Source organism: Hemitrygon akajei, chromosome 7, assembly GCF_048418815.1.
Source record: "Hemitrygon akajei chromosome 7, sHemAka1.3, whole genome shotgun sequence".
Classification (NCBI taxonomy): Eukaryota; Metazoa; Chordata; class Chondrichthyes; order Myliobatiformes; family Dasyatidae; genus Hemitrygon; species Hemitrygon akajei.
The window spans coordinates 137686299-137711379 of record NC_133130.1 but is presented as its reverse complement, the minus strand read 5'-3'; the positions used below and the strand labels follow the sequence as shown (position 1 = coordinate 137711379).

Here is a 25081-nt window from a genome sequence, read left to right as displayed (position 1 = left end):
CTGCATTTCTTAAAAACTTGAACTGTGTAATTCATGTTGTGAACCCAACACCAAGTCCACGTCAGTAACACATGAGGTGCCCTGAATCCCACTACAATGCGAGCTTGGAGCAGTGCAGCAGACCCGGGACATGTTGTAATGCACAACAAGGTCCACCTTCCACAGAGGTGACTGGAGGATGGTCCTGCAGCCGGCAAATAATATCCTTCTCTCAACCACTTGACCTCATCTGTGACCCTGACCCTGAGTTTCCTCCTTTGTTGCCCATCCCCCTTGCTCCCAGTATCTGATTCCCTCCCTCCTTTACTCCTGTTCCAACAAAAACAGGCCTGACCTTTAAGCCATGTGAAAGGAGTCATAAAGGAGCAACTGAATCGTACATTACTGGCTCTGAGGGTCCAATGGACTAATGTTTGCTCATTCTAAAATGCAATGTTCTGGGTGTTACTAGTTCTAGAGGTGCAACGTCCCAGGTTTTGCTCTTTCCAGGTGTGCAACATTGAACCTGCTGTTGGTTCTCAATGTGCAATCTTCTAGGTGTCGATTAGACTAGTTGTGCAATATTCATTGTGTTTCTGATTCCAGGTGTGCAATGTACAATGTGTTGTGGGTTCTAGTTGTAAAACGCTCCTGGTGTTGCTGGTTCTAACCGTACAATGTTGTAAGTGTTGTTGTTTCTAGGTGTTCTAGGTGTACAATGCTCTAGCTGTTGTTGGTTCTAGCTGTACAATGTTGTAAGTGTTGTTGTTTCTAGGTGTTCTACGTGTACAATGCTCTAGCTGTTGTTGGTTCTAGCTGTACAATGTTGTAAGTGTTGTTTCAAGGGTTGGTTCTAAGTGTACAATGCTCGAGGTGTTTTGCCCCGGCCGTTGATCTCGGCTGCCTCAGCAACCCAGAGCATATTGATTCGCCCTGGCTGTTGATCTCGGCTGTCCCAGCAACCCAGAGCATATTGATTTGCCCCGGCCGTCGATCTCAGCTGCCCCAGCAACCCAGAGCATATTGAAAATCCGGACTCCAGCACTGTCATCGCGGGTTCCAACGACCACGGACAGCTTCAAAGCGATTGCGCAACCACCGACTGCGACTCCAGCCTTGAACTCCAGGCCGGGTCTTCACATGCTGCGATTGTGACTCCCGTCTCCCCTTCCCCACCACCACTATGCAATCCCCTCCCCCTCAGATCCTATCGTCAGCTCCTGGGCCCTCAGAGGCTCCATCTTCCTCTCACCCCAACCCTTCCCTCTCCACTGACACTACCAGCCTCCCTCCCCCCTCTGATCCCATCTCTCATCCGTGCCGGGTCTTTACCATTCCCTCCGACCTTCAACTCTCTGTCCTCAGTAAGGGCCTCACCTTTGTCCCCCTTCGCCCACACCTCAGTGAGTTCCACGTACGCCATGACGCTGAACTCTTCTTCCACCAGCTCCGTCTCCGAGCTTACTTCTTTGACAAGGACTCTCCTACCCCCACCGATGACCCCTTCTCCCGTCTTCAACCCTCCTCCTCTTCATTGACTCCCCGCTCTGGTCTTCTGCCTGCTCTGGATTTCTTTATTGCTAATTGCCGACAGGACATCAACCGTCTCGACTTCACCACACCCTATTCCAATTCCAACCTCACTCCTCCCGAACGCTCTGCTCTCCGCTCCCTCCGCACCAATCCCAACCTCACTATAAAACCCGCTGATAAGGGGGGAGCTGTTGTAGTCTGACATACTGACCTCTACCTGGCCGAGACACAGCGACAACTCTCTGATACCTCCTCTTATTTACCCCTTGATCATGACCACACTAAGGAGCACCAGGCCATTGCTCCCTATACCATCACCAACCTTATCAGCTCTGGGGATCTCCCATCCACTGCCACCAACCTCATAGTTCCCACACCCTGCACTTCCCGTTTCTACCTCCTACCCAAGATCCACAAACCTGTCTGTCCAGGTAGACCTATTGTCTCAGCTTGCTCCTGCCCCACTGAACTCATTTCTGCATACCTTGACACTGTCTTATCCCCCCTTGTTCAATCTCTTCCCACCTATGTTCGTGACACTTCTCATGCTTTGAATTTTTTCAATGATTTTAAGTTCCCTGGCCCCCACTGTCTTATTTTCACCATGGACATCCAGTCCCTATATACCTCCATCCCCCACCGAGATGGTCTCGAAGCTCTTCGCTTTTTTTTTGGATTCCAGACCTAACCAATTCCCCTCTACCACCACTCTCCTCCGTCTAGTGGAATTAGTTCTTACTCTCAATAATTTCTATTTTGGCTCCTCCCACTTCCTCCAAACCAAGGGTGTAGCCATGGGCACCCGCATGGGTCCCAGTTATGCCTGCCTTTTTGTTGGCTTTGTGGAACAGTCCATGTTCCAAGTCTATACAGGTATCCATCCCCCTCTTTTCCTTCACTACATCAACGACTGCATTGGCGCTGCCTCCTGCACGCATGCTGAGCTCGTTGACTTCATTAACTTTGCCTCCAACTTTCACCCTGCCCTCAAATTTACCTGGTCCATTTCCGACACCTCCCTCCCCTTTCTTGATCTTTCTGTCTCCATCTCTGGAGATGGCCTGTCTACTGATATCTACTATAAGCCTACAGAATCTCACAGCTACCTCTTCCCACCCTGTCTCTTGCAAAAATGCTATCCCCTTCTCACAATTCCTCCGTCTCCACCGCATCTGCTCTCAGGATGAGGCTTTTCATTCCAGGACGAAGGAGATGTCTTCCTTTTTTAAACAAAGGGGCTTCCCTTCGTCCACCATCAACTCTGCTCTCAAACGCATCTCTCCCATTTCCTGCACATCTGCCCTCACCCCATCCACCCGCCACCCCACTCGGGATAGGGTTCCCCTTGTCCTCACCTATCACCCCACCAGCCTCCAGATTCAACGTATAATTCTCCGTAACTTCCGCCACCTCCAACGGGATCCCACTACCAAGCACATCTTTCCCTCCCCCCCCTTTCTGCTTTTCGCAGGGATCGCTCCCTACGCGACTCCCTTGTCCACTCGTCCCCCCATCCCTTCCTACCGATCTCCCTCCTGGCACTTATCCTTGCAAGCGGAACAAGTGCTACACCTGCCCTTACACTTCCTCCCTCACCACCATTCAGGGCCCCAGACAGTCCTTCCAGGTGAGGCAACACTTCACCTGTGAGGCGGCTGGTGTGGTATACTGCGTCCGGTGCTCCCGGTGTGGCCTTTTATATATTGGTGAGACCCGACACAGACTGGGAGGCCGTTTCGCTGAACACCTACGCTCTGTCCGCCAGAGAAAGCAGGATCTCCCAGTGGCCACACATTTTAATTCCCATTCTGATATGTCTATCCATGGCCTCCTCTACTGTCAAAATGAATCCAAACTCAGGCTGGAGGAACAACATCTTATATACCGGCTGGGTAGCCTCCAACCTGATGGCATGAACATTGACTTCTCTAACTTCCGTTAATGCCCCTCCTCCCCTTCTTACCCCATCCCTGATATATTTAGTTGTTTGCCTGTTCTCCATCTCCCTCTGGTGCTCCCCCCTCCCCCCTTTCTTTCTCCCGAGGCCTCCCGTCCCAGGATCCTTTCCCTTCTCCAGCTCTGTATCACTTTTGCCAATCACCTTTCCAGCTCTTAGCTTCATCCCACTCCCTCTGGTCTTCTCCTATCATTTCGCATTCCCTCCTCCCCCCACTACTTTCAAATCTCTTACTATCTTTCCATTTGGTTAGTCCTGATGAAGGGTCTCGGCCCAAAACGTTGACAGTGCTTCTCCCTATAGATGCTGCCTTGCCTGCTGTGTTCCACCAGCATTTTGTGTGTGTTGATGCTCGAGGTGTTGTTGGTTCTGGCTGTATAATGTTCTCGGTGTTGGTCATTCTAGGTGCACAATGCTCTTGGTGTACAGTACTCTAGGTTTTACTGGCTCAAGATGTACAATAGTCCAGGTGTTGCTGGTTCTAGGGATGCAATACTCCAGGTGTTGCTGGTTCTAGGGGTACAATGCCCCAGGTGTTGCTGGTTCTAGGGGTACAATGCTCCAGGTGTTGCTGGTTCTTGGGGTACAATGCCCCAGGTGTTGCTGGTTCTAGGGGTACAATGCCCCAGGTGTTGCTGGTTCTTGGGGTACAATGCCCCAGGTGTTGCTGGTTCTAGAGGTGCAATGCCCCAGGTGTTGCTGGTTCTAGGGGTACAATGCCCCAGGTGTTACTGGTTCTAGGGATGCAATACTCCAGGTGTTGCTGGTTCTAGGGGTACAATGCCCCAGGTGTTGCTGGTTCTAGGGGTACAATGCTCCAGGTGTTGCTGGTTCTTGGGGTACAATGCCCCAGGTGTTGCTGGTTCTAGAGGTGCAATGCCCCAGGTGTTGCTGGTTCTAGGGGTACAATGCCCCAGGTGTTGCTGGTTCTAGGGGTACAATGCCCCAGGTGTTGCTGGTTCTAGGGGTACAATGCCCCAGGTGTTGCTGGTTCTAGGGGTACAATGCCCCAGGTGTTGCTGGTTCTTGGGGTACAATGCCCCAGGTGTTGCTGGTTCTAGAGGTGCAATGCCCCAGGTGTTGCTGGTTCTAGGGGTACAATGCCCCAGGTGTTGCTGGTTCTAGGGGTACAATGCCCCAGGTGTTGCTGGTTCTAGGGGTACAATGCTCCAGGTGTTACTGGTTCTAGGGGTACAATGCCCCAGGTGTTGCTGGTTCTAGGGGTACAATGCTCCAGGTGTTGCTGGTTCTTGGGGTACAATGCCCCAGGTGTTGCTGGTTCTAGAGGTGCAATGCCCCAGGTGTTGCTGGTTCTAGAGGTGCAATGCCCCAGGTGTTGCTGGTTCTAGGGGTACAATGCCCCAGGTGTTGCTGGTTCTAGGGGTACAATGCCCCAGGTGTTACTGGTTCTAGGGGTGCAATGCCCCAGGTGTTGCTGGTTCTAGAGGTGCAATGCCCCAGGTGTTGCTGGTTCTAGGGGTACAATGCCCCAGGTGTTGCTGGTTCTAGGGGTACAATGCTCCAGGTGTTGCTGGTTCTAGGGGTACAATGCCCCAGGTGTTGCTGGTTCTAGGGGTACAATGCCCCAGGTGTTGCTGGTTCTAGGGGTACAATGCCCCAGGTGTTGCTGGTTCTAGGGGTACAATGCTCCAGGTGTTGCTGGTTCTAGGGGTACAATGCCCCAGGTGTTGCTGGTTCTAGGGGTACAATGCCCCAGGTGTTGCTGGTTCTTGGGGTACAATGCCCCAGGTGTTGCTGGTTCTAGAGTTGCAATGCCCCAGGTGTTGCTGGTTCTAGGGGTGCAATGCCCCAGTTGTTGCTGGTTCTAGGGGTACAATGCCCCAGGTGTTGCTGGTTCTTGGGGTACAATGCCTCAGGTGTTGCTGGTTCTAGGGGTACAATGCCCCAGGTGTTACTGGTTCTAGGGGTACAATGCCCCAGGTGTTGCTGGTTCTAGAGGTGCAATGCCCCAGGTGTTGCTGGTTCTAGGGGTACAATGCCCCAGGTGTTGCTGGTTCTAGGGGTACAATGCCCCAGGTGTTGCTGGTTCTAGGGGTACAATGCTCCAGGTGTTGCTGGTTCTAGGGGTACAATGCCCCAGGTGTTGCTGGTTCTAGGGGTACAATGCCCCAGGTGTTGCTGGTTCTAGGGGTACAATGCCCCAGGTGTTGCTGGTTCTAGGGGTACAATGCCCCAGGTGTTGCTGGTTCTAGGGGTACAATGCTCCAGGTGTTGCTGGTTCTAGGGGTACAATGCCCCAGGTGTTGCTGGTTCTAGGGGTACAATGCCCCAGGTGTTGCTGGTTCTTGGGGTACAATGCCCCAGGTGTTGCTGGTTCTAGAGGTGCAATGCCCCAGGTGTTGCTGGTTCTAGGGGTGCAATGCCCCAGTTGTTGCTGGTTCTAGGGGTACAATGCCCCAGGTGTTGCTGGTTCTTGGGGTACAATGCCTCAGGTGTTGCTGGTTCTAGGGGTACAATGCCCCAGGTGTTACTGGTTCTAGGGGTACAATGCCCCAGGTGTTGCTGGTTCTAGGGGTACAATGAGACCAGTTTGGGGATTGGTGCTCTACAGCTCAACAATGCTGCTCAGAATAAGGCATCAGCCATCCTGGACCCAGACAGAAAGTACTTCTTCCCCCAAATGGCAGCAATTATTTGGAATTTTCTGCACAAGTAGGTTCAGTTCCTTTGTAGATTCAAGATTAGATTGATGGGTTTTTAGTCGGTATTGCAGACAAGGACCTAGTGCAGGAAAGTGGTGCTGAGATATGAGATCAGTCAAATGGAAACTGGATTGTGCCATTTTCCAGGTATGTGAGTCAGCTCACCGTCAGGGAAAGAGTCTGAGGAAGCAGAGGGACTCTCTTGCCGTGGTGTCCAAGTGTCTGCCTTCAAAATGTAAACTCATTCTGACCGAACAATGCTTCCCAACTGTTATTATCTACCCCGTTCCCTTTCCAGCTGTCCCCTCCCATGGTCAATAACCGACTGCTGTGGTGAAACAACAAATCCATCTTAGGAGACAGCAAAGTGTGGAACTTTCTGTGCTGACTCCCGGGGCACGTTCCTGAACTCTGTTTCCCACTGAGACAGCACATTGTGCCTGTTCTGGACACCATATTCATAACCCCACTTTCACAAAGACCCCTGCTGAAAATCAATGAGAAAACTGCTTTAGCATTCTCACTTTCCGAACAATGATATATACTTACGGCGGACCCAGGACTGCCACATTCTCCTGCATCTCCTTTCTCACCTGCTAATCCCTAGAGTTTTGAAGAAAACCATTAAACAGGTGACAACGCTTCACTTTGCACATTTAGCATTTTTAAAAGCAAGTTTACTTTATATTTTGGCAATAGTTTATTAATATTGGAATTAGTTGATTATTGTCACATGTACAGAGATACAGTGAAGAGTGTGTCGTGTTCATACAGATCAAATCATTACACAGTGGATTGAGGTAGAACAAGCTATGCAGAATAAAGTGTCGTCATTACAGACAAAGTGCAGTGCAGGCAAACATCAGAGAGCAAGATCATAATGAGGTTGATTGTTGTGGTGAACTACATAGACCTGTCTGGACACCCCCCCCCCCCCCCGCTGACTGCTCCTGTGGCTCCTCCCACAGACCCCTGTATAAAGGCAATTGGAGGCACAGACACGGCCTCAGTCTCTCAGTCTCCAGGATGTTGTGTGATCGTCACTTGCTGCTTGTGCTTTCTTCCAGCCAATTAAAGCCTACCTTAACCCACATCTCAGAGTTATTGATGGTGCATCAATTGTGAAGGAAAGAGTCCATCTTATCGTACAAGACATCTGATATCAGTGGGACAGAAGCTGCGCCAGAGCTTGGTTGTATGTGCTTTCTAGCTTTTTTTAGCTTCTGCCCAAAGAGAGAAGATTCGTGGTTTGTGGGGTCTTCAACTATGCTGACCACTGTGCCGAGGCAACAAGAAATATAGACGGGGTTCATGGAGGGAGGCTGGTTTCTGCAAACAAGGGAGCCGGGTAATCAGTTACAATCAAAATGAAGACAACTGTCACCTCACATGCATCCGAGACCACACCAGCACAGGTCATGTCGGAACAAAGGGAGGCTGCAGCTGATGTTCAATAGAGGACTCAGGGTGTGCCTTAGAACATTAATCTGTCCTCTCAGACTGGCAGAAGATCATGCTCCAGAAATTAGGGATGAGACTTGCTATGGACAACTTCCCTTTGCCCATCCTGGTGCCAGACAAGAACAGGTACAGTGAAGACCCACACTCAACGTTTCAGGGACTTCTTCATCCCCTCTGCCATCAGATTACTTTACGGTCCGTGAACCCATGAACTCTACCTCTTTCACATTACATATTTTTTGTAACTTATAGTAAATTTTACGTCTCGCACTGTACTGCTGCTACAAAACAATAAATTTCACGATCTATTTCTGTGATAATAAACCTGATTCTGATTTTGAAAGGTGCATCTGTCAACCCGTGGGCTTTGTGTTGAAACAGTCATGTGTCCTTATGTTGTGGGAGCTTTGCCTTCAAACATGAGGGGGGGGGGTATGGCAGGAGAAATCAGGACTGCCACAAGCTTTGCTGGTTTATTGTACTTAGTGAGATACTGAAGCATCTTATCATCTCCGTTACTGATGGATGTCAGATTTTTGTAACAACATTGTGTACCTTCTCTTTAAGAACTATCTGGAGTAGTGGTGTGAGGCTAAGAAGCGACTGTGATTACTTTATTTTATTGAGTACAATGTGTGTGTTTAGCCAGTAGTACAAGAGCAAAGTCATTGGGATTTATCAGAGATAATCACTGACTTGCGCAACACAGGAAAGGGTGTTTTGGCCTATGACCCTCATGCTGATATTTTTTCCTGTCTCCACTAATCCCTCTCACCCCAATTAGGGCCATATGCTCGAGCAACACACAAAGGAGCTGGAGGAACTCAACGGGTCAGGCACCATCTCTGGACGGCCAATGTTTCAGATTTCATCAGCATTGGAAATAAAGGGGGGGGGGGGGTAGGCAGTCGGGCCAGGGAAAGGGGTGAGGCAAGAGCTGGCGGGTGATAGGTAAACCTGTGTGAGGGGGTGGTAGATAGGTGGGGGAGGAGGAATGTGGAAATAATGTGAGAAACTGGGAGGGGATGGATGGTAGTGACAAAGGTTTCTGACAGGAGAGAGGATCTGGATGATGGAATTGATGGCTTTATTGCAAAGTTTGCAGACAATATGAAGACAGGTGGAGGGCAGGTAGTTTTGAGGAGGTAGTGAGGCTACAGAAGGACTTGGAGTAGGAGAATGGGCAAAGAAGAGGCAGATAGAATACAGTCGGCAACTGTATGGTCATGCACTTTGTTAGAAGAAATGAAAGAGTTGACTGTTTTCTAAATGTAGAGAAAATACAAAAAAAACTGAATGCAAAGCAACTTGGGAGTTCTTGGGCAGGATTATCTAAAGGTTAATTTGCAGGTTGAGTCTGTGGTGAGGAAGGCAGATGCGATGTGAGGACTAGAATATAGAACATAGAACAGAATAGTACAGCACAATACAGGCCCTTCAGCCCACAATGTTGTGCCAACCCTCAAACCCTGCCTCCCATATAACCCCCCACCTTAAATTCCTCCATATACCTGTCGAGTAGTCTCTTAAGCTTCACTAGTGTATCTGCCTCCACCACTGACTCAGGCAGTGCATTCCATGCACCAACCACTCTCTGAGTAAAAAACCTTCCTCTAATATCCCCCTCGAACTTCCCTCCCCTTACCTTAAAGCCATGTCCTCTTGTACTGAGCAGTGGTGCCCTGGGGAAGAGGCGCTAGCTGTCCACTCTGTGTATTCCTCTTAATATCTTGTACACCTCTATCATGTCTCCTCTCATCCTCCTTCTCTCCAAAGAGTAAAGCCCTAGCTCCCTTAATCTCTGATCATAATGCATACTCTCTAAACCAGGCAGCATCCTGGTAAATCTCCTCTGTATCCTTTCCAATGCTTCCACATCCTTCCTATAGTGAGGAGACCAGAACTGGACATAGTTCTCCAAGTGTGGCGTAACCAGAGTTTCATAGAGCTGCATCATTAGATAGATAGATAGATACTTTATTCATCCCCATGGGGAAATTCAACTTTTTTTTTTCCAATGTCCCATACACTTGCTGTAGCAAAACTAATTACATACAATACTTAACTCAGTTAAAAAAAAATATGATATGCATCTAAATCACCGTCTCAAAAAGCATTAATAGCTTTTAAAAAGTTCTTAAGTCCTGGAGGTAGAATTGTAAAGCCTAATGGCATTGGGGAGTATTGACCTCTTCATCCTGTCTGAGGAGCATTGCATTGATAGTAACCTGTCACTGTTACTTCGTGACTCTTAAACTCTATCCCCTGACTTATGAAAGCTAGCACCCCATAAGCTTTCTTAACTACCCTATCTACCTGTGAGGCACCCTGGGTAAATCTCCTCTGCACCCTCTCTAAAGCTTCCACATCCTTACAGTAATGAGGCGACCAGGATTGAACACAAGATTCCAAGTGCGGTCTAACCAGGTTCTTATACAACAGCAACATTACCTCCTGTCTCTGGAATTCAATCCCTTGACTAAAGGCTGATTTATACTTGTGCGTCGCATCTACGCCGTAGCTACTGTGTACCCCTATGCCGTACCTACACCGTACCTCCACCGTAGGGTGATGTGCACCTCTCCAGAAAAGTGAATCATGCATCGCGGTGACGCAGACAGCAACAACTGTGATTGGTCCACTTGGTAGCATCACATTTCCTCCTATGCATTTCCGGTTGCTTCTTCTCCGCCATGTCTGTAGGCTGTGCGTACACCGATGTGAAATAGATGAACCAAATCATCAAATCTACCTGCCAACATGCGAAAATGTTTGAAATGCATTTCCTCGTCCATGCCTCTCACGAAGAAACTCAACACAGTGGCATAGAAATCCCACCGCCAACTAGCGTTTTGGCGCACACCAACACGTGCTCGCCATGGCGTAGAGCGACACAGAAGTGAAAATCAGGGTTATGGCAGAGGCTACAGTGTAGCCCATATGCACAAGTATGAATCAGCCTTTAGACACTGGCCAACAAACTATACACCTTCTTAACCACCCTATTCACTTGTGTGGCAACGTTTAAGGATCTATGGAAGTGGACCTCAAGGTCGCTCTGTTCCTCCACACTGCCAAGAATGGTCCTGTATTCTGCTCAAATTTGACCTTCCAAGTGAATCACTTCACATTTCTCTGGGTTGAGCTCCATTTGCCACTTCTCAGCGCAGCTCTACATCTTGCAGATGTCCCAATGTAACCTACGACAACCTTCTACACTATCCACAACTTTATCAACGTAAGTGCCATCTGCAAACTTCACAACCCATGCCTCCTCTATCTCATCCAAATCATTCACAAAAATCACAAGGAGCATGGGTCCCAGAACAGATCTCTGCAGAATACCACCGGTCACCAGACTCCAGCCAGAATACTCACCACCTACATCTATCCTCTGCCTTTTATCAGCAAGCCAATGTTGCTATAAAACCCTGGTTTGACCACATTTGGAATATTGTGTTAATTTCTGATCATCTCACTATAGGAAGGAAGTAGTCAAGAATCTCCAGATCCTATGCCTCCTGATCTCTGAACAAGCCTACCATGGGGAACGTTTTCAAATGCCTCACTATAATCCATATACACCATAATGACTACTAGATCTTTATCATTTTCAAAGAATAAAATTAGGCTTGTGAGGCAGGATCTCTCCCTCGCAAACCATGCTGACTATCTCTAATCAGTCTATGTTTATCCAAATGCTTGTAAATTCTGTCTCCAATAACCTTCTCCAATAATTTTCCCCAGTACTAAAGCAAGACTCACTGGTCTATAATTCCCAGGGTAATCCCCACTCCCTTTCTTGAGCCAAGTAAGAACATTTGCCAGCCTCCAATCATATTCCAGGTCTACACTTGTAGCCAGTGATGATGCAAAGATCATTGCCAAAGGCACAGCAATTTCTTCCCTCACTTCCCGTAGTAACCTGGGGTATATCCTGTCTGGCCCTGAAAAGTTCCCGCACCATAAGACATACGAGCAGAATTGGCCATTCAGCCCATCAAGCCTGCTCTGCCATTTAACCATGTCTGATTTATTATCGCTCTCAACCTCATTCTCCTGCCTTCTCCCCATGGCCTTTGACACCCTTACTAATCTAGAACCAATCAATCACCACTTTAAATATACCCAATGACTTGGCTTCCACAGCCAACTGTGGGAACGAATTCCACAGACTCACCACACTCAGGCTAAAGAAATTCCTTCTCATTTCTTTTCTAAAGACACGTCTTTCCTTGCACAAGCTTTGCACAAGCTTTGCACTCTGCTCCTAGACTGTCCCACTAAAGGAAACATCCTCTTCACATCCATTCTTTCTAGGCCTTTCAATATTCAGTAGGATTCAGCGAGATTCCCCCTTATTCTTATAAACTCCAGCCAGAATGGCCCAGAGTCATCAACCATTTGTCATCCGCTAACCCTGTCATTTCTTCTTTCTTTAGAGGAGATTCACAAGAGCTTTCACAATGCTCACAATGCTCCAAAAGTGGTCTGCTCGATGCCTTATAAAGCTTCAGCATTACATCTTTGCTTTTACATTCTAGTCCTCCCAAAATGAATGCTAACGTTGCATTTGCCTTCCTTCCCTTTGACTCAACCTCCAATATAACCTGAAGGAAATCCCACGTGGGAACTCCCAAGTCCCTTTGTACCTCCAATTTCTGAACTTGCTCCCCATTTAAAAAATAGTCTTCATTTTTATTCCTTCTATCAAAGTGCAGGACCATATACTTCCCTACACTGTATAGCACCTGCAACTTCTTTACCCAGTCTTCTAATCTGTCTAATTCCTTCCACAGAACCCCTGCTTCCTCAACGTTGCCTGCCGCTTCACCTATTTTTGTATTGTCTGCAGACTTGGCCACAAAGCCAGTAGTTCCATCATCCAAATCATTGACACATAACATGAAAAGAAGCAAGTCCCAGTACCGACCCCTGCAGAACACCAGCAGCCAACCAGAAAAGGCCTCCTTTATTCCCACCCTGCTTCCTGCCAGTCAGCCTATCTTCTGTCCATGCTAGTATCTTTCCTGTAATACCATGGGCTCCTATCTTATTTAGCAGCCTCGTGTTTGACACCTTGTCAAAGGCTTTCTGAAATCCAAATAACTAACATCCATCTATTCTCCTGTGTCTCTCCTGCCTGTTGTTTCCTCAAAGAATTCCAACAGGTTTATCAGGCAAGATTTCCACTTAAGGAAACCATGCCGACTACAGCCCATTTTATCATGAGCCTCCAAGCCACCCAAAACCTCATGCTTAAGAATAAATTTCAACATCTTCCCAACCACTAAAGTCAGGCTAACTGGTCTATAATTTCCCATCCGTTGCCTCCCTCCCTTCTTAAGAGTGGAGTGACGTTTGCAAATGCCCAGTCCTTTGGGGACATTCCAGGATCTAGTGATACCTCCACAATCTTTTCAGCTACCTCTTTCAGAACCCTGGGTTGTAGTCCATCTGGTCAGGGTTCAGGTTCCCAATCACCTTCTCCACAGTGATAACAACTACACTCACTTCTGATCCCTGACACTCTCAAACGTCTGGCGTACTGCCAGTGTCCTCCACAGTGAAGGCGGCCGCAAAATACTTACTGAGTTCGTCTGCCATTTCTTTGTCCCCCGTTGCTACATGTCAGCATAATTTTCCAGCGGTCTGATATCCACTCTTGCCTCTCTTTTACTCTTTATACATCTGATAAAACTTCTGGTATTTTGTTAATATATTATTGGCTACCTTACCTTCATAAATTATCTTTTCTCTTCTTATTGCATTTTTTAGTTGTCTTATGTTGGTTTTTAAAAGCTTTTCAATCGTCTAGTTTCTCACTATTTTTTTGCTACATTATATGCCCTCTCTTATGCTTTGGTGCTGTCTTTCACCTCTCTTGTCAGCCACGGTTGCTTCATCCTCCCTTTAGAATACGTCCTCTTTTCTAATGATGCATTGTTCTAGTTTTACGCTACTCTCACAAATGTCAATGTCCCTCTCACTGGTGAATACCAAAGCAAAATATTCATTAACCTCCTTTATCTCCTCCGAGTCCAGGTATGTTTCCTCTTCTAACCCTACACTACCCTCACTCTAGTCATTCTCTTGTTCTACATGTGTAGATCCCCTTGGAGTTTTCCTTAATGTTATCCACCAATGCTTTCTCATGTTCCCATTCTAGCTCTCCTAAGTCCATAAGCAAGGGAGATGAGGCTAAGTACAGGGCTACGGTGGGAAACTTTGTCACATGGTGTGAGCAGAATCATCTGCAGCTTAATGTGAAAAAGACTAAGGAGCTGGTGGTGGACCTGAGGAGGGCTAAGGCACTGGTGACCCCTGTTTCCATCCAAGGGGTCGGTGTGGACATGGTGGAGGATTACAAATACCTGGGGATACGAATAAACTGGACTGGTCAAAGAACACTGAGGCTGTCTACAAGAAGGGTCAGAGCCGTCTCTATTTCCTGAGGAGACTGAGGTCCTTTAACATCTGCCGGACGATGCTGAGGATGTTCTATGAATTTGAGGTGACCAGTGCTATCATGTTTGCTGTTGTGTGCTGGGGCAGCAGGCTGAGGGTAGCAGACACCAACAGAATCAACAAACTCATTCGTAAGGCCAGTGATGTTGTGGGGGTGGAACTGGACTCTCTGACGGTGGTGTCTGAAGAGAGGATGCTGTCCAAGTTGCATGCCATCTTGGACAATGACTCCCATCCACTCCATAATGTACTGGTTAGGCACAGGAGTACATTCAGCCAGAGACTCATTCCACCGAGATGCAATACTGAGCGTCATAGGAAGTCATTCCTGCCTGTGGCCATCAAACTTTACAACTCTTCCCTCGGAGTGTCAGACACCCTGAGCCAATAGGCTGGTTCTGGACTTATTTCCACTTGGCATGATTAACTTATTATTACTTAATTATTTATGGTTTTATATTTCTACACTATTCTTGGTTGGTGTGGCTGTAACAAAACCCAATTTCCCTCGGGATCAATAAAGTATGTCTGTCTGTCTGTTGCCCTGTACCTCCATGTACCTATCTAAGTGATTTTAAAATGATACCTTCCTCAACCACCTCCCCGTACTCACCACCCAATGTGTGAAAATGTTGCCTCCAGGTCCTTTTTAAATATTTCCCCCTCACACTGAAACCTATGCCCCCCTGGTTTTGGTCTCCCCTACCTTGGGGAAATACTGTCACCATCTAACTTATCTGTGCCTCATACTGTTAAATAATTCTATAAGGTCCCCTCTCACTCTCCTGTGTTCCAAGGAACTGGGAACTAGGAATGAGAGTGTGCAGACAGAACTGAGGAATAAGACCACGAATGGTGTAGTTCCAGGACACTTAGGGTTTGGCAGTGAATACCAGCATTGCCAACAATCCCTGAATCTGATGAATAATAGACCACTGAGGAGATCCTGGAGGTAGGGTCAGGGCTGGCTCCTTGCTTCCTTGACTATTCTCAGAACGTCAAGCAATACACACAAAATACTGGCGGAACTCATCAGGTCAAGCAGTGGGGGGTGGGAGAACAATCTGTCGATGTTTCAGGCCGAGACCCTTCATCTTGTACTGGAAATGAAGGGAGCAGCAGCCAGAATAGGAAGGTTGGAGGGCGGGGGAAGGTGGTAGGGAAAGGAGCACAAGCTGGTAGGTGATAAGTGAGATCACCTGAGTGGAGAAGGTGGTTTATTGGGAGAAAGGGGGGTGAAGTAAGAAGCTAGGAGGTGATAGGTGGAAGAGAAAAAGGGCTGAAGAAGGAGGAATCTAATAGGAGAGGACAATGGAGCTTGGAATAAAAGGAAAGGGTGAGGGAGGAGAGGGAGGTGATGGGATGTGAGGAAAAGAAAAGGAGTGAGAATGAAATGTGTTTTATGGAGACACCTCAAACTGCTGGCTACATCTTCCATTTACCATCCTCATAACCACTGAAAGTCAAACTCATTAACAATGGTGCCAGTTTATATGGTATCCTTGGTCACAAAGACTATTTACGCTGAAGGACTTGTTTTTGTGTTCCATGATTCATTCTATCATTTGCTGGTTGATGATGCTCCTGTCAAACTTAATTTTTTTGTGGGATCGCAAACACATCATGATTTTCATTTATTAACATTTCTCCCACCTCAGCTCCTGTGTCACCAATGGGTCCAGGAATTCCAAGGGGTCCTAATTCACCCTGACAACAAAATACAAGGAAAGATAAACTACATAAACTTGTTGCCTGTATTTATACAACTTTAAAGTCAGTTTGTGCAGGTCCATATTTGATGAATAAACTTTTATGGCCATCAAACACCATTGTAAATCCCATTGCAACTTTAATATATAAAATGGAGAAGCAAATTTTGCAGATGCTGAAATCTAAAATAAAACAAAATACTCATGATATTAAACCAACACCCGGGGAATTTATTGGTTTTGGATAACCATTTTTAGTTATCTCATTTTTACTGTGCACTGTACCAGCAGTTATGGTTGAAATGACAATAAAAGTGACTTGACTTGACTTGACTTATAATAAGTGCACTGTGATGAAGTACCACGAATTAGAAACACCAGCTGTCTCTCTACGTATGCCCTCTGATTAGAGTTCCAGCACTTTTCTGCATTCGATCACAATTCTAGTACCTATTGCTTTTGTGCAACAGGCTGTCTGCATTTAAACCACTGACATTTAAGCAGTAAGGCCGTGAACTGTTTCCATATCATCATTAAGAATAAGAATCATTCCTTTGAAATTACCTTTTCTCCTTTAGCACCATCTTCTCCAGGGGATCCAGGCAGTCCCATCAGACCCTGTAAAAAAATGGACACTGAAAGCCCATTTACTCATGAAGACAAAGAAGATCTTTTGATCCACTGGATGCCTGCCAACTCATTTCCCCCTCTTCATATTTCCGTTAACCCTTGCAAATTATCCCTTGGTCCCATTTAATTCTTTTGCCATTCCCCTGTGGACCAGGACGTCTTTGGAATGTGGGAGGAAACTGGAGCACCCGGAGGAAACCCATGCATCACGGTGAGAACATGCAGACTCCGCACGGACAGGACTGGATGACAGGCTTCATCTAGATCCCTGGAGCAGGGAGGCAGTGGCAATAACTGCCGGGCCACAGTGGCTCCCGGTGATACTTGTGGAATATCCTGGTGTAAATCCTGCAGTAAATGTGTACGTTTCACGTGTAAGCTGAATGTCTGAGTCAAAGCACAGAATGGATGGGCTGAAGGGCCTGTTTCTGTATGGTTTTAGGTTATCGGAAGCAGAAGGTTGCCCTGTACTTACAGCTTGTCCACGATCTCCTACTGGACCCGGAATGCCAATCAAACCTACAGCACCCTGTTGAAGAACAATCCATCAGAGACTGCTGTCAGTTTGCCCTGTGAATGGGGCAACGATAAATAACTCAGCCTTCAACAGAGAGTAAACTTAAACCTGAGACACGGGACCAGCAAGTGCTGGAATCTGGAGCAACACACAAAGTGCTGGAGGAGCTCAGCAGGTTGAGGAACTCAGCGGGTTGAGCAACATCTACGGGGGAAACAAACAGTTGATATTTTGGATCAAGACACATCATCTGAACTGGTGGAGAGTTTTGTCCCAAAATGTTAACATTCCCTTTGCACTACAGATACTATAAAGTGCTTAGAGAATATAACATGTCTTGAGTAGCAGATATGATGGATAACAGTTTCTGCAAAATTAATGCAATCTATGAAAGCCTTGCCTTTGTTGCTGTCAGTTTATGCCTTTGACCTAACCCATATCCCCCTGAGAAGGATCCCACATAACTCTGACAATTCATTCCCTCCCACGGATGCTGCTGGACCCTCTGAGTTCCTCCAGCAGATTGTTCATTGCTCAAGCCCAAGAGTGTCTGAGGCAGGGTCAGTGAAAGATTTCTCACCATTAGGTTTCCTTCTCCCTTTTCTCCCTTCAGGCCTCGAATGCCCGGCGGTCCTGCTGTCCCAGTGGGCCCAAAAGTCCCAGGGGAGCCAACTGCACCGATGTCGCCCTGGAAGATATACAATCTACAGAAGTCTGTCGATGCCACACATCACGCTGACCTTTCCTTATGCAGAATATCACTTCATTTTGGATATCATAATTTCTTGTGAATAATATGCATTGTCAACTGTTTCAGGTACAAAACACTGAAATATTCCATATTATTTGTAATATTTTCAATTGCTTCATTGTAAAATGGAATCTATAAAGATTATTACACTAGTGTGCACCATCTTCAGAGGGATGTGGGTTAGGTCAAAGGCGTTTGAGCATAAACGACTGTACCAAAGGCGAGGCTTGCATATGTTAACACTACTTTTGCTGAAACTGCTATCCATTTTACCTGCCGCTCAAAACATTTTATATTCTCTTTAACCATTCCTCTGAAATTTTGGTTGTCACATTACAGGAAGGGTGTGGAGGCTTTGCCCAAGTTACAAAAAAGGTTCACCAGGATGCTGGTTGGGTTAGAGTATTAGCTGCTGGGGGAGTTGGACAAACTTGGATTGTTCCGTTTCTTTCTGCAGCATCAAAGGCTCAAGGATGATCTGAAAGAGGATTATAAATCAGTGAGAGGTATAGAAAGGGTAGACAGTCTTGAGTCTTTTTCCTAGGGAGGAAACACCAAATGAGAGAGATCAAGGCCTTAAGGTGAGAAGTGAAAGCTTAAAGGGGGTTCTTGAGGCAATATTTTACACAAGAGTGCTGGATGTCTGGAAATTGCTGCCTGCGGAGGTGGTGCAAACAGATACAATAGCAAAAATTAGGAGGAATTTAAGCAGGCAGGAAATGGAGATAGAGACCATGTGCAGGTATAAGAGATGAGTTTAATTTGACACTGATGTTATGGGCCAGAAGGCTTGTTTCCATTCCGTGCTGTGCTCTCCATTCCATGTTCTCTCACTAATATAATATGGTGATAATTAATACATTCAGTGATTTCCTTTTGCCACACATCTGCTCTGTTAAGACCCGACCCTGACAAGGTGACCATTTGATTTCTGACCAGGTTAAATATTCAGAACACTAATTGCGAAATCCAGATCTGGGGATCCTGTACTGCCAAGGACAAAGGCACAGAATTAACCTGAGGAAAACATTCAAACTTAACACTAGGTTGTGTTTCACACTGTCACGTGTTCACAGTGCTGTAACACAAACCGTATTAAAGTCAAAAGCCATAGTCAAGGGGCCCAGAATGCATACCTACAAACTAGAGTATACTATTAGCTAAAACACTGGTGTAAATCTGGTCTCCCAAAATACTGTTTAAAAAGCCAAACTCCAAGATGAAGTGACTTTTTAAGGCACAGTTTACAAGGCAGCAACAACACACATGGCAGTTGTCACAAAGAAGACAGGATCAGAAGAGACAGAGGGAGCTCCATTGTTTTCTCAAAGGGACATGCATATCCTGGTCAATGGGACACGCGACTAGAGGATGGTTCTTGTATCAAGCAGAAGAGTCACTGGGCCATGATGAACAGAACCTGGCAGGAAGGGGTTTGTCAGGGACCAGAATGCCTCCTCTCACGATGCAGCACGATGGGAAGAAATGTTGTACTTGCACAATATACGCCAGAGTGAACTGCGCGCCACAGTGCACAATCTTCATGGCAGAGAGTGTTCCGTGTGGAGATCTGAGATCTTTAAACGAAGAGCTTCTCAGTAGGAAATTCAACTGCCTATTATAGCCAGCTCAGAATGAAAGGGATGTGCATCTCCTGCCTAATTCCTGGTGTATTATAAACGGTGGTAGGACTTGTAGTTGTGAGGAGGATGATTGGTTGGTTTGGCTGTTTTATTGTTGTCGCATGTACTGTGATACAGTGAAAAGTCTGTCTTGCATACAGATCAGTCATACAGATCACACTGTGCATTGAGATAGAACGAGGTAAAACAATAACATTGCAGATTAAAAATTAACAGCTACCGAGAAAGTGCAGTGCAGTAAACAATTAAGTATAAGATCACAGTGAGGTAGATTGTGAGGTCAAGAGTCTATCTTATCATACTAGGGTACCATTTAATAGATTTTATGCAATACAATACATTTAATAGATTATGTCGGAGGCTCTGTGTGCGGGCTCGTAACTGTTCACTAGGGAGTCCCTCACATTCCTTGCTGACAGGTTTCACTGTCTCATTTGTGACTGCCCAGCAGTGACACCCCTCTGCCCCGCTACGTTCCTTCTGCCCTCTGGCTCCTGCTGCAGTTCAGGCCCGTGATCTCCCACCAGCACCGGCTGTTGCCTTTGGTTTGATGGGATATCACTCTGGTTCCCAACTCCCTGCCAGTTTAAACCAATTCTGTAGGGGGCTGGGAGCTGAAGTGACAGAGCTGAGGATGTGACATTGAGTGCTGAGACTGTGAGGAAGAACAAGCAGATGATAGGGCAGAATTGCAGTCAGGGGGATAAGTTGAAGGGTAATGTGGGGACAAAATCAAACAGGGTAATAAACACAAGACTGAAGGTGTTATATTTGAATGCACGCGGTATATGGAATAAGGTAAATGATTTTGTAGAGCAGTTAAAGATTGGCAGGTATGATGTTGTGGGCATCACTGAATTGGGGCTGAAAGAAGATCACAGTTGGGAGTTTTACATCCAACCATACACATTGTATCCAAAGCACAGGCAGGTAGGCAGGGGTGAGGTGGTTCTGTTGGTAAAAACATGAAACCAAATCCTTAGAAAGAAGTGACGTATGTTGGAAGATGTAGAATCCTTTCGGCAGAGTACTGCAAGGGTAAAAAGAACCTTATGGGGGTTATATACGGACACCTGAATGGTAGCCAGAATGTGGGGCATAAATTCCAATGGGAGATGGAAAAGGCATGCAATAAGAGCAATGGTATGATAGTCATCGGGATTTCAATATGCATTTAGATTGGGAAAATCAGGTTGGTGTTGGATCCCAAGAGAGGGAATTTGTAGAATGCTTTTTAGAGCAACTTGTGGTCAAGTCCACTAAGGGAAAGGCAATCCTGGATTGGGTGTTGTGTAACGAACCAGATTTACTTAGGGAGCTTGAGGTAAAGGAACCCGTAGGAGGCAGTGATCATAATATGATAGAATTCACTGCTGTGTGAGAGGGAAAAAATAAAGTCAGATGTATCAATATTACTCTGGAGGAAAAGGAGTTACAGAGGCGTGAGAGAGGAGATGGTGAAAGTTGGTTGGAAGGGTACACGGTCAGAGATGACAGTAGAACAGCAAAAGGTGGAGTTTCTGGGGGGGGGGCAATTTGGAAGGTGAAGGATAGATACATCCCAAAGATGAAGAAGCATTCTAAAGGGAGGATGAGGCAGACATGGCTGACAAGGGAAGTCAAAGACAGCATAAAAGCAAAAAAGAACACATATAATATAGCAAAAATTACTGGGAAGTTAGAGGATTGGGAAGCTTTTGGAAGGCAACTAAAAAATCAATAAGGTGAGAAAAAAGTGAAGTATGAAAGGAAGCTAGCCAATAATATCAAAGAGGTCACCAAAAGTTTTTTCAGAAATATAAAGAGTAAAAGAGAGGCAAGAGTGGATATTGGACCACTGGAAAATGATGCCAGAGGGATAGTAATGGGGGAAAATGAAATTATGTATGAACTATTAAGTATGAACTATCAGGTATTTGCATCAGTCTACGCTGTGAAAGACACTAGCAGTATGTCAGAAATTCGAGAGTGTCAGGGGGCAAAAGTGAGTGTAGTTGTTATTACTAACAAGAAATACTTGGGAAGCTGAAAGGTGTGAATGCAGATAAGTGATCTGGACGGGGCACAGTTTTGAAAGAGGTGGCTGAAGAAATTCTGGAGGCATTAGTAATGTTCTTTCAAGAATCACTAGATTATGGAATGCTTCTGAAAAATTACAAATGTCATTCCATTCTTTAACAATGGAGACTGAAGAAAGGAAATTAGAAGCCATTTTGCCTTACTTCAGTGGTTGGGAAGATGTTGGAGCCCAATATTAATGATGAGGTTTTGGGGTACCTGGAGGTGCATGATAATGTAGGCTAGAATCAGCAAGGCTTCCTTAAGGGGAAATCTTGCCTGACAAATCTGTTGGAATTCTTTGGGGAAATACAATACGAGGCAGGATAGATAAACAAAGGAGAGAGTCAATGTGTGTTTTTACTTGGATTTTCAGAAGGCCTTGGGCAAGATGACGCATGTGAAGTGGTGATGAGTGGTGTTCTACAGGGGCTGGTATTGGGACCACTTCTTTTCATGTTACATTTCAATAATTTGGATGACAGAATTGATGGCTTTGTGACCAAGTCTACAGATGATACAAAGATGGCAGGAGGGGCGGGTAGTGCTGAGGAAGCAGGGAGTCTGTAGAAGGTCTTAGATAGATTGGGAGAATAGGCAAAAATGTGGCATATGGTAGGGAAATGTATGGTCATGCACTTTGGTAGAAGGAATGAGAACGTGGACTATTTTCTAAATGGGGAGAAAATTTAAAAATCAGAGGTGCAAAGGGAACTTGGGAGTCCTTGTGCAGGATTTCTAAGGGTTAACTTGCAGGTTTAGTTGGTGGTAATTAAGGCAAATACAATCTTAGCATTAATTTCAAGAGAACTAGAACATCTGAGCAAGGATGTGATATTAATGCTTTATAAGGCATTGGTCAGACTGTACTTGGAGTATTGTAAGCAGTTTTAGGCCCTTTATCCAAGGAAAGATATATTGACATTGAAGAGGGTTCTAGAAGAGTTTTAAGAGAATTATTCTGGGAATGAAAGGGTTAGCGTATGAGGAGCATTTAATGGCTCTGGGCCTGTGCTTGCTGGAGGTTAGAAGAATGGAACATATCTTATTGAAACCTATCAAATGCTGAGAGGTTGAGATAGAGTGGATGTGGTGAGAATGTCTCCTATAAGGGTTCAAAGCTTCACTTGATCGTCAAAGTATGTATATACAATACAGCTCTAACATTCATCTTCTCCAGATAGCCATGAAATACAGAAAGGCCATTGGACTTGTGAAAGAAAAGACATTAACTCCTCTCCCCCAGCGTGAAAAAGAAAAAGAAATAAAGCTCGCACACCCCAAAATCCCCCACCCCCTCATCGACAGAAAAAAACAGCGACAATAGCAGCAAATCACCAACCCCTCCTGCTCATTAAGACAGCAACAATAACAATCCCTGACCCCCTCACTTGCAGAAAAGAGCAGCGACAATAGCATCAGAACACCCAAATCCCCCCCACACAGAAAAAAATTAACAGATCACTCACCAATCAGACACAAAAAAATTAACAGATCACTCACCCGCCAATCGGCCACAAGAAATAAAACACAGAAAAACCGAAGGAGACCAATATAAAGTACAGTCCAATAATCACATTCATCTCAGAATATTCAAAGCATCTTTCTGACAGTATATGAGGAGAGCGGCCACTCAAACTTTCCATGAAGAGTGACCACTACGCCAGGTCTGAATGCCGCCCACACGGCTGCTCACCGTTGTCGCCCCAGTGGCCTCCGTTGGGAGCGATCACTGATCCCCCCCTGCATTCACCACGATGCTTCAATCTTCCTCGCCGCTTCGAGATGGAGTCGATCATGACCCCGTGCACCAGCTCTTTTCCACAAGTCAGCCCATGTTCTCGGTCCTTTTCGGGTCCCTGTCTCTGATCTTCTCCATGATGCAATTCTTTGGACACAGCAGAGCGCTTAGGTCTCTTACAACTTTACGTCGCAGGCTCTAGTAGTTTCCGTAACACAAACAAGATATACCCTATCCTCGTTATATGTGGGGGATACGTTCCTCATAGTCAACGTATAAAATGAAATCGCATAATGTGAATAATTATTTAAATGGAGAAAATAGGGATGCGTTCCAGAGGGCTTCCTAAATATGTTTTATCTGTAATTTATTCACATTTTCATACCAATATGACACAAAAGCAGTACCACACGGCAACATTTGTATTATATTTCATCAATTTAAGGTAATATTCAATGTAATAAATCATAGAAAGTTAACATACTAGGGTGTACAGTACTCACCAACAGTGGCAGGTGTGTTCGCTCCGGGAGATGAGTGGTTGTTGTGTTGTCGGGCAACTTTACATGGGTGAGGTGGATTATTGTGGTCGTCAGGATCACATCAAGCACAGCAAGGGGTGAAGGAAGACTCACAGAACTCTTAGAACTGCCGGCAGCAGGAGATGACACCGGTTTGAAGAAAGTGCTGAGGGTTGTTTGCTTGGCAGCATTTTCTTTTTCAGCATAAATTTGCTTGTAGGGAAGGAGGGTTGACGGGAGGGAACGACTGAAATGCTGACTCCGTTCTAAACCTGGGTCCATGTCCATTGCTATTTGTGCCAAGTGTTCCAACTTCCACCATTCCCTCACCGTTGGTAACCTCCCGGGATTTTCAAAATCGTCTGTTGTTTGCAGCACCTGAGAGATAGTTTGCCGTAAAAACAAAATACGCCTTGAATGTGGATCACACCTTGGTCGAATGGCTGAATCAGCGATGTTGTGTTAGGCGGCAGGAAACGCACTGTTATGTCAGGATGAATGCTGTCCAAATGTTTAGGATGGGCTGGCGCATTGTCAAGCAACAAAAGAACTTTAAAGACAAGATTCTGTTCCCGGCAGTAGCGTCCCAGAGCTGTGTTACCTTCACCTGATGCCGCGCAGTTTATAATTTCCAACTTTTTTTTCAAGTGTTAAAGCGGTGCTCTGCCGCTCGGACATCGGACGCTTAGGAGGCATAGTTAAATGTTTCAAGCACAAAATCACTGTGCCGTAGGTAAAACCAGCAAAAGTTTAAGAGCGCAAGATCACACATCCACACCTTGCCAAAACCAGTGCGAGACTGGCGGGAGTGAGACTGTGAGACGAGCGCACGTGACTTGTATTGGTGGGAGAGCAGTGCCTCTCATCCCAACAGTAAGACTGTGAGGTGAGTGCACGTGACTTGTATTGGTGGGAAAGCAGTGCTCCTCGCATAACTGTGAGTTTTGGATGCATATAAGGAGATATTGGTAGAAATAGCTTCCTCGCATAACTGTTAATCCACATAGTCTGAAGACACAAATAACGAGGATAGGGTGTAAAAAGAATAAGCACAAGGCGTAGAAAATGCGAAATCATTGAAGAGATAGGCTCTCTGGAAGATGTCGCCTGAGAAATTGTTATGGCAACATCTGAGCACTGAGGCAAGTGAAGCTGGTCCAGGAGCCCGATGGCTACAGGCCAGTCATGGAGCCAGTTCAGTGTTGGATCAAGTGCTGACTGTTACAGGCCACAGCTGCAGAGTCCGCTCAGTGCTGAAGCGAGTAAGCCTTGTGGAATATTCAGCTGAACAATGGTTCACCCTCAGCCTTGACGCCTTGCTCATATCCTGCAAGTAGTGAATAAAAGTAAACAAAAGTGCATGGAGCATGAACCGCAGAGTCCCCGGAACGGAGCGCTCAGCTGTGGAGCCCGTTCAGTGCTGAGGTAAGTGAAATCGGACCAGGAGCCC

At 46.1% G+C, this 25081-nt stretch overlaps 1 protein-coding gene across 1 annotated transcript in view; it reads right to left on the bottom strand.

Moving 5' to 3' along the window:
• The window catches only part of LOC140730960 (uncharacterized), a 405020-nt gene that overhangs the window by 57320 nt on the left and 322619 nt on the right, over positions 1-25081 (bottom strand). Inside the window, exons 44-48 of the mRNA XM_073052071.1 lie at positions 17498-17605; positions 16876-16929; positions 16335-16388; positions 15715-15768; positions 6682-6735 (exon numbers count right to left, since the gene is read on the bottom strand). Of these exons, the coding sequence (XP_072908172.1) occupies positions 6682-6735; positions 15715-15768; positions 16335-16388; positions 16876-16929; positions 17498-17605 (324 nt within the window). The remainder of the gene's footprint in view (positions 1-6681; positions 6736-15714; positions 15769-16334; positions 16389-16875; positions 16930-17497; positions 17606-25081) is intronic.